General features: G+C 34.1%; 3 protein-coding genes across 3 annotated transcripts; 1 reads left to right on the top strand and 2 right to left on the bottom strand.

Annotated features, from left to right (window-relative positions):
• Window positions 1-276: 276 nt before the first annotated feature.
• LOC135832068 (exosome complex component RRP43-like) lies at window positions 277-1942 on the bottom strand. Its single transcript, XM_065345054.1, has 6 exons — window positions 1740-1942; window positions 1552-1588; window positions 1335-1472; window positions 968-1262; window positions 673-897; window positions 277-593 (listed from the first exon to the last, which is right to left on the bottom strand). Exons 1-6 carry the CDS (start codon window positions 1751-1753, stop codon window positions 487-489), a joined length of 816 nt encoding a protein of 271 aa, XP_065201126.1. The 5' UTR covers window positions 1754-1942; the 3' UTR covers window positions 277-486.
• A 328-nt stretch (window positions 1943-2270) lies between these two features.
• CycA (cyclin A) lies at window positions 2271-5048 on the top strand. Its single transcript, XM_065345053.1, has 8 exons — window positions 2271-2456; window positions 2606-2810; window positions 2889-3056; window positions 3148-3390; window positions 3476-3699; window positions 3776-3980; window positions 4051-4301; window positions 4372-5048. Exons 2-8 carry the CDS (start codon window positions 2646-2648, stop codon window positions 4469-4471), a joined length of 1356 nt encoding a protein of 451 aa, XP_065201125.1. The 5' UTR covers window positions 2271-2456; window positions 2606-2645; the 3' UTR covers window positions 4472-5048.
• A 39-nt stretch (window positions 5049-5087) lies between these two features.
• On the bottom strand, window positions 5088-8178 carry eIF5B (eukaryotic translation initiation factor 5B). Its single transcript, XM_065345047.1, has 3 exons — window positions 7963-8178; window positions 7121-7743; window positions 5088-7042 (listed from the first exon to the last, which is right to left on the bottom strand). The coding sequence occupies exons 2-3, from the start codon at window positions 7679-7681 to the stop codon at window positions 5228-5230; spliced, it is 2376 nt and encodes a 791-aa protein (XP_065201119.1). The 5' UTR covers window positions 7682-7743; window positions 7963-8178; the 3' UTR covers window positions 5088-5227.
• Window positions 8179-9168: the final 990 nt, after the last annotated feature.

The following is a 9168-nucleotide window of genomic DNA, read 5'->3' as shown; positions in this document are numbered from 1 at the left end:
TCGTTTTGTTTTTCGATGTTTATCTTGAGAGTAAGACGGATGTTCTTATTCGCTTTTTAGATCACCGAATTTTGTTTAATTTATTATTAACATTATTTCGATGTTGAAACTATATGTTTTTCAGGGGTTTTCGCTTGTAAAAAGTTTGATGTCACTAGACTGAGTAACTGTTTCTTTCAGATGTTACATTTTGTAAAGAGTTAAATACGAGTGTAGAGTGATAACTGATTAATATTAATGTGTCGTCTTTGTATCTTCAATAAATATACGAATAAATAAGAACCGGTAAAATGTTTTATTGCCTGAAACTAATTTTCATTACCCACTTTCGACTATTTGACTGAAATTTACACAGGTCATTAACGCTACTCGACGATACACTAATCTCGAATAAAAAAATGCGAGTACTTCATTCATTTGAAATCTGGTTAAACTGCTTTTTAAAAAATAGACACAAGTAAAACGTAATAAAAAATGGGAATTCATTCATGATTGTTGCAGTGCAGAAGTTATCACATTATTAACCCACTTGGCTCTCGCTTTTGCTTCAGAGATACATTTTTGAATTTGTATATCGGATAATACAGCACCACCTACGAATTCACCAAACATCTAATGAAAATTGCTCATCGTTTTATCAAGAAAATGAAATTGAAGTAAATATTTCTATACCTGGTTTATGTATCGAACATAATTCATCACCAGCAACCACTACAGTCAGAAGCCCCAAACTTAAGGATTCTTCTTCAGCACACGGATCTGCCAATATTGTGTCTTCGTCGAAAACAGCGAACGAAGTTGATACAGGCTTACACAATATGTTCAATGGTATTCTACAACTTTCATCTACACTAGTAGTATTAATTTCACTGTTATATTCCACTTTTGGTAATTTGACTACAACAAAAATATATTCGTCAGGTCAAGCGATTAACATTGAAAGAAAAAAACTTGAAAACATACTTACCAGTTTGAAGTGCAGCAATGAATGATGAAAAACACGCATCTATCACAGCGCCATCGTAATTCGTACAAATAATATCACAATGTAAGGTCCAAACTAGTTTATCAACGCAAATACATAAAGATTTCAAATCTACTACTCGAGATTTGCTTACAATATCGTTTATGTAAGCCGTCAATACTTGAGCCTTTTCACTCGGAGGTCCAGGTCGGAATTGCGACGAACAAAGTGGTGGTAGATCGACATTTATCAATAAAAATCCGTTTTCTGGACATTCCGGTTTTGGTGGTCCCAATTCCTATACATAAGTAAACTTGTTAATACCTATAAGACGTACGAAAATTAAAATTTGAATGCGTATTATAAGTACCGCTTTGAATCCACAAACTGCACATGAGTTTCCAATGCGAACAATTGCAGATCCATCAGCAGTGTTTATGGAGTTTATGTTTATCGATACATTTCGAAACTTGCTCAGACCTCGTCCATCGGGCCTCACACTATGTGCCTAGAAAACGTCAATGTATATTTGAGGACATCTTTCCAAAATTACGTTATGAAGTAATCAAAAATTGAGTTCAACTCACCAAGTAATCTTGATAATATTTTAGTGGATGAACTGATCTGAAACATGATCAAAATTTTACAGTCTGCTGAACACGAATAAAACAAAAAATTAAAAATTCATTGGTTTTTGAAGTTTTCTCTCTAGATGTCACGAAAAATGAACATTAAAAAATTTTCTCATGAGAGGGCTTAAACCAAATTTTCTCACTTGTAATGATCCATAATTATGATTAGATAAAAAGAATCCGAGAAACAAAAATACTTCTGGGTTTCTCATGGAAAACGAAGATTTTTATTTTTCACCAATTTTCATTACTTGTTTTTCACTTTTCTACTTTTTTCCGAGTTCCCGGTTAAATCAAATCTCGTTTTTTTTTTTTCACATAAACACTTCATGCCGTTCGTTCGTTTTTGGTTCTTATCAGAAAATAATTTTTTGAGGCTTTGTGTCAACAACGCAGCAATAAGGAGAAAAGGAATGAAGAAAATGTTATTTTCAATATTTTAAAATTGAAAACAATTAAAACATGCACTAAAATGAAAAATAAATTTATACTATCGATAAATTTTATTTAAAAATGAATTTAAAGGAAAATTGTGGAACTACTTTTAAAAAAGATCAATAAATTTGATCATAGTTGGACAAATTTTTCTGGTTGTCACCGTGAGATATTTGGCAACGTTTTTTGCAATGTTGATTTTTTGATGCACATTTTCATTGGACAGAAAAATATAAACGGTCTTTTTCATAAATCGACAAACCGCGAGAATTGCTAACGGTTTCACTTTGTGCTTCGTAGTCCTATTTTGTTTTGAAGTTTCATTGAAAATAAACACAAAAACGTAATGTGAAGACGAAATAACTGCTTCAGTTTTCTCTTTTAGTATTTTGTGTGATTATTTCTCATTGTGATAACTATTTAAAGTAAGTTTCACGTAGTAGTTTCCTGGGTTTTCCCAAGTTTTCATACATACACCTGTCTATATGTTATCTTTGTTACATTTCCCAATGTCTATTGAGATGTTTTGCCGCAACTTGCCGATGGTAATTGAAGAATTATTAATTCTTTACAGATTCATATTTGTTTGCGTCAAAAGATTTGGTTAAATTAGAATGGATTTAGTGTATAATGATCAAGAAAACATTGTTTCTAATTTTCGAAGACTACGAAGTCATTCAAATGTAAATCGCAAGAGTGAAAATCAAATTATGAAGCGGTCAGTGCTGGGAGTTATAAATGCCGATAGTAATAAAATTGCCCCTGCAAAATCGAAAAATGTGAGTATCCGATGTGTTATACATCTCGTTTCAATTTTTAAATTGTGTGAGTTTGCATCGTGGTGATTTTTTTTACAGGAAGCAACGCAGAAAAGTATACCCGCCAGAGGACCCACTTACAGAAATGCCAATTCATTCAAAATTTTCGAAGATAAAGACGAGAGCACAACTAATGCCGATAAAAAGCGTAACGATAAATGTAAGAAAGAATCACCTTCGAAAAAATTCAAAGACTGTTTGAGCTCGGTAAGCAATGTACATAATGCATGCATTCAACAACAGTTTGGTCTATGATGACGATTATTAATATTCTATTATTATTCAATTGTTCCTTTAGGTTTTGGAATTACCTCCAAAACTAATATCTTGTGAACTTCAATCGCGCCAGCCTCTGAAAGATGTTTTTAATGCTTCTATTTCGAGTGAAGAAGATTCATTATCCGGCAAAAGCTATGTCGAATCGCCTATGTCTGTTGACAAAACCTTGTCCCCAATTGCCAGGCCTAAAAGCATGCTGAAGAAATTATACGATTGCGATATTTACAGCGAAGAAATTTTAAGTTATTTAAAAACGATGGAAGTACGTGTTTTTACATTGTACCTACTCCCTAATCTAAGTGTATGATTGTCAATTCGGAATTTCTAACTTTGTTCCTCTGTTTTAGAAACTGTATCGCCCTAAACCAAACTACATGAAACGACAACCAGATGTATCTTACAGCATGCGAACTATTCTGGTAGATTGGTTGGTAGAAGTGGCTGAAGAATATAAGTTGCAACCTCAAACTTTGTTTTTGGCCGTTTCCTTTATCGATAGATTTTTAAGTTTGATGTCAGTAGTGCGGTCTAAATTGCAATTATTGGGAACTGCAGCAATGTTTGTCGCCTCGTAAGTTTTAACATACGACTAAACAATATTTTTTTTGTTCATAATTCTAATTTCTAATGTTGACCATTGATCATAGGAAATATGAAGAAATTTATCCACCCGATGTCGGCGAATTTGTATTCATTACAGACGATACATATTCACAAAAACAAGTTCTACGAATGGAATACCTCATTTTAAAAGTCTTAGCTTTCGATATATCTGGACCTACGGCCATCACATTCGTTCAGCATTTTTCAGTACTTTGCGAAATTCCCGAAAAAGTTTTGCATTTGACCACGGTAAGTTTTCTCATCTTTAATACATACGTATTTTCGTTATTTTGATTTCTAACGAATTTGTTGTGGGCAGTATCTCTGCGAGTTGATGTTATTAGAGGGAGATCCTTATCTCGCGTATCCGAATTCGATGTTAGCTGCATCCGCTACATTGTTGTCACGTTATTGCTTGGAATACTCTGAATTATGGCCAGAAAATTACGCGAAGGTAACTGGATATCAAATATTGGAATTATCGGCGTGTGTTAACCACTTGAATACCACTCATGTTAATGCCAAAACACTGCAACAACAGGCCGTCAACAATAAATATAATTCTAGCAAGTAAGTGTGAATAGTTCGTTTGAAAATGAGCTGTGCAGATTTGTTAGTAATTCATGGTGAAAATTTTCAGATTTTTGAACGTCACAAGCGTTGAACCGAAATCGCTGAACGTAAAAGACTACATATCAACACTGACGCCTCTTCGAAGATCCAAGAGACTTAACAGCTAACAGTATTAAAAGGTTGGCAATCAACGAACCTGCGCGAAAGAGGCTGGTGATATATTTTTAAACTTGTGTAATTAAATTTTTGATATTTTTTCACATTGAACGGAACACGTTTTCGTGTTTTATTATTATTTATTCTTGAAGTAGATATTTCAGCCAAAATGATTTTGCTGAACATTTTTTTTACGTTTAAGTTAATTGTATTGTACTTCTTAATAACCAGATTTCAAAATGAACGTCGACTTTAAAACAATCTGCAGCTCGAGCTCGTCGAATGAGAAAAATAAATAATTAGGGAAGTAGAAAATCTGAGAGCTAGATCCGTTCTTTCTGCTTTTACATATTTTCCAAAATTTTCTCAACTATTGAAAAATTCAAAGAATTTGATGTAAATAGAATAATTCAACATAAGCTTTAAAATATTAATAGTTGTTGAATGTTGTGTGATGTATTCGTTGTTTTAACATTTTCCTATTTTAATTTGAAAAATTGATAGTTTTAATTTATTTAATGCGTTTGCGATTGATATTGCGTTATTTCATCATTGAATAAAATACCAACTTTTTACGGCGCATATAAATATGCACATTGTTTCATTTAAGGAATAAAAGAAGGAAAAACCAGTTGAATAGATTTTTAATCCGCTTAAAAAAAGTACATGCTTAATGAATTAAACATAAAAACGAACACGAATTAGTAAATTTTCGCTTCAGCAAAAGGTATTATATTTAACAAAGAAATCGAAAAGTACATGAAATTTCATAAAATTTCAAATGTTTTTTTCAGTTCGACCATTAATTGCCAATCTGATTTGAGTAAATCATCTCTGAAATAATTTTTGCACGCATCTATGGATTGTCTACTAATTTTGCTAACAAGTAGATCGGTTTCATCGAAATGTCTACCAAATAATTTGGGCGTTTCTCCGGGTACGTTTTCTATTTTGATACATACTTCTTGACCTTTTCTCGCCGTTTCGACCGGTTTATGGTTACTTTCAATACTAGTAATGATTCCTACATTAATGAACTCCTTCGTTGGGACGCACATCGGGGTGCCCACTTTAACAATACCCGCTTCAACCATCACACCACATACAATTGGGTCTCTGGAATTGAAAACAAATTGCGGCAATATTTTCAGTTTGCAGGGAAATACAGCGACATCTTTGAATTCTTCACGTTTCTTTTGTTTGAGCTCTTCCCGATACGCGGTGAATTTATCGAATAAATGATAGATAATATCAGCCTGGAAAATTTTAACACCGACGTTATCGGCTAATTCCTGAGCATCTCTCTCTATCTTAACATCGAATGCTAAAATGACAGCGTATTGGGTGTCATGCTCCAGCATTGCCGATGCTTTCATAATGTCCTTCCTTACAACTGGGCCCACACGTATACTGCAATAAGGAATATCTGACGTTTTTAAAAATTCAACCAATGCTTCCAAGGATCCTAGAGTACTAGCTTGGACAAAGACACCACGATCTTGGACTTTGATGTTACTGAGAGCAGAATGCAATTCTTTTGAAACTCCTTCCTTACAAGCCTCTAATTCGTCAGGTTTCGAAGCGATTCTCAAATTAATTCCGGCAATTGCTTTATCCAGATCTTTTGCAGCAATTTTTACTCCTTGAGCGGCCTTTATTTCTTTATATTCTATGTACGCGTTTTTCACGCGAAGTTCTTTCAAAGGTTGAGGCATCAGTAAGGAACGAATTTGTGTCACGATCGGCCCTTCAGTACCAGCTAAAACCATAGTTTCTCCTTCTCTCAGGTATCCGTTAACTAATATCACATCGATTGTGGTACCAAGACCGGGTATAGCTTTTACTTCTAACACAGTCGCTTGTAGCTCTTCGTTAAACAACAGCCGTTTATATAACATATTTTGACAATACTCCATAATTAACGCTAACAAATTACCCATACCTTCTCCTGTGATTGCCGAAGTAGGCACCAGAGAAACGTAAGTTCTTGGATCTGGATTATCGTAGAAGAGCGCAGCATTTAAGCCTTGTTCGGCGAATTGTAATATTACATCTTTACTTCGTTTCTCAAATTCCAACAGCGTGTTTTTCTCTTGAAGTTGAAGAATATCTCGAACATCCTTGCGGACAACTGTATTCCAGTTGTACAGTCGATCAATTTTATTCAAAGCTACAACGAATGGTGTTTTTTTGGATTTTAAAATTGATATGGATTCAATGGTTTGCGGTTCCAGTCCATGCATAATGTCGACGACTAAGATAGCGATGTCACAAAGAGAAGAACCTCGATTTCTCAGATTACTAAACGACTCGTGCCCAGGTGTATCGATGATTAGTAGACCAGGAACTTTCAATTCAACTTTCGCCATTTCCTTAACAATACGTACTTGTTCTTTAATCGCCTTGACAGGCACATTCGTAGCTCCTATTTGTTGGGTAATACCACCAGCTTCTGAATCTTGTACGTTAGTTCGCCGCAATTTATCGAGAATTTTAGTTTTGCCTGTGTCGACATGGCCTAGTACACAAACGATGGCAGCTCTCAAAACATAATCTTCATTGCTGTCTTCTTGATGTAATTGCTGAAAACAAAAAATCGTCATGTTAATATTAAGATCGAAATATAAATTACCTGTATTAGATACGCGTTCAATACTTACTTTGCGAGTTTGAATCATTTCGTTTTCTTTTTGGGAATCGTCGATATCATTTCTTTCAGATTCACTGGCAGAGCTATCGTCGTCGTCGTCTTCATTTTTCTTATTCTTTCCTGGTTCAGATTTATCCAAAATCTGAACTCCTTGTTGAAGTGATTCTAGTAAAGTACGAGCACGAGCTCTATCGAATTTTTGTTTCGCAGATAGCAATTTTCCTTCGGCTTTCAATTTTTCTTTGCGTTCTTTGTCACGCTGCTTTTTCTTCTCTTTTCTTTCTTTTTCTTTTTGTGCCTGAAGTCTTTTCGCTTCTTCAGCTTCTTCTAATTTACGAATTATTTCTTCTTCTTCTAAACGAGCTTTTTCTTCCTCATCTTTCAGCTTTTTCAGGTTTTCTTGAATAGCCGCAAGGGCTTTCTTGCCAGGCCCTTTTTTCGGCGCATCTTTGCCTTTATTAGCCGGCTGCTTAGGTTTTTGAGGTTTTTTCACGTTGGAGGCCTGCTCCGATGCAGCTTTCGTCTTCTTCGGCTCGTCATTAGTATCAACTTTCTGGTTTACAGTAGCCATTTCAGCTGGTTCATCTATTCTCCTCGCCGTGAAATTTCAGCAGGATGGAGCATTAACTGTATCTGCGAACAAAATCATAATAAAAATTATTGGCGACTTTGAAAAATCGAGGCAAATGAACTAATAATCATATTGTCAAGAAAATGAAAAGATAAGACGTTTTTAGATGATTAATTACTATGGCATTATTACTTCAGTTGCCTAAAATTGTGTCATATGTTGCAAAATAATGAGACATTCTAAAGCTAGAATGATAATAGAGTTGTTACATACATACATACCTAGTTAGTTGGAAAAGGAATTTGTGAATGGTGGCAGTATCGATGCCACAGGAAGCATTTAATACAGATGAACTGAAAACTATATATCTCAAATCTTCATTTCAGCTATTCTCATACACAAGACGTAAAATTATCACATCACATTTTTGACTTTAACTATTTTCGTCATCAACTTTCGTTCGTTTCGTTTTCCTCTTTTGATTTTTTTTCGCAACTTGTACGGATAAAAAAATGCTTGTTAGCTTTCGGAAGTCAGCACTCCGCAAGTCTGCGCCAGTGTTGTCATAACGTTATTCTTAACGTAACGAAAAACGAAAAAACGGAATTTTTTCCGTTATAATAACGAAACGATAAACGAAAACGGAATTATAAACGTTATGATTATGAAAAATGTTTATGCCATAACGAAACAAAAAACGAAAAAATTCGTTATTTTTTTCGTTTTTTTTTTACCCTACTACTACTATTGATGAAAAAAAGTAAAAAAACTAAAAAAAGTACAATATAATTATTAAAATGTTGTGCAAAATGATTGAAAAATTATCAATCAATAAAAAATTGAAAAAATTGGTTTGAAAAATTGAAAATAGAAATACTGTACTTAGTTGTTGAACTCTGCGCTTTGCGATCGCTACGCTACGATTAGGATTTAAATGTTGCAATCGCCTCAACTCATTGCAATTTGGTATCGACACAATTGCGCCTTGGGTATTAAATTCAAAATTGGTTAAATATCGGTACGGTTTTGGTACTTACTTGGTTTCGGTGTGGACAAGACGGTTTTTGATTTTACAGGTTTGTTTTTTTTTACACGGATTTTCGAAATTCGAAAATCTGGTACTTGGACGTTTTTTGAATCTCTTTTTTAAACACTTTTTGGATCCCCACCGCAAACTTTCAAAACATCAGTGAAGTCTTCTCTCTTCACTTCTTCAGGTAAAAATTAAAATCCAAAATCCATTTTCAAAAGCTACTATCGTAGCAGATTCTTGTGGGTTTTAATTCATTCTGCCAAAATCCAGAATCTCAAAAAAGAAAAAACTGCCAAAATCCGTGTAAAAAAAACAAACTTATTAGATGTGTTGTTTTTACACGGATTTTGGCAGATTTTCGAGAACCTGGATAAGGCTTGAGGTTTTGAAAAATTGGCGAATGCAGGTAAATAATGTAATCTCAAGTGTTGAAAAAAACTAAAAAAGAAATTTT

This window comes from Planococcus citri, chromosome 1, assembly GCF_950023065.1.
Source record: "Planococcus citri chromosome 1, ihPlaCitr1.1, whole genome shotgun sequence".
In the NCBI taxonomy this organism is placed as follows: domain Eukaryota; kingdom Metazoa; phylum Arthropoda; class Insecta; order Hemiptera; family Pseudococcidae; genus Planococcus; species Planococcus citri.
This window is presented reverse-complemented; position numbering and strand designations above follow the sequence as displayed.

Bases quoted from the DNA above. Each gene is read 5' to 3' on its own strand.
- CycA (XM_065345053.1), top strand. From the start codon at position 2,646: ATGGATTTAGTGTATAATGATCAAGAAAACATTGTTTCTAATTTTCGA. The intron at 3,700-3,775 runs GTAAGTTTTAAC...CATTGATCATAG, and splicing joins GCAGCAATGTTTGTCGCCTC to GAAATATGAAGAAATTTATC. The intron at 3,981-4,050 runs GTAAGTTTTCTC...TGTTGTGGGCAG, and splicing joins AAGTTTTGCATTTGACCACG to TATCTCTGCGAGTTGATGTT.
- eIF5B (XM_065345047.1), bottom strand. From the start codon at position 7,681: ATGGCTACTGTAAACCAGAAAGTTGATACTAATGACGAGCCGAAGAAG. The intron at 7,043-7,120 runs GTAAGTATTGAA...TTTTGTTTTCAG, and splicing joins AAATGATTCAAACTCGCAAA to CAATTACATCAAGAAGACAG.
- LOC135832068 (XM_065345054.1), bottom strand. The intron at 1,473-1,551 runs GTGAGTTGAACT...GACGTTTTCTAG, and splicing joins AATATTATCAAGATTACTTG to GCACATAGTGTGAGGCCCGA. The intron at 594-672 runs GTATAGAAATAT...GTGAATTCGTAG, and splicing joins ATGTTCGATACATAAACCAG to GTGGTGCTGTATTATCCGAT.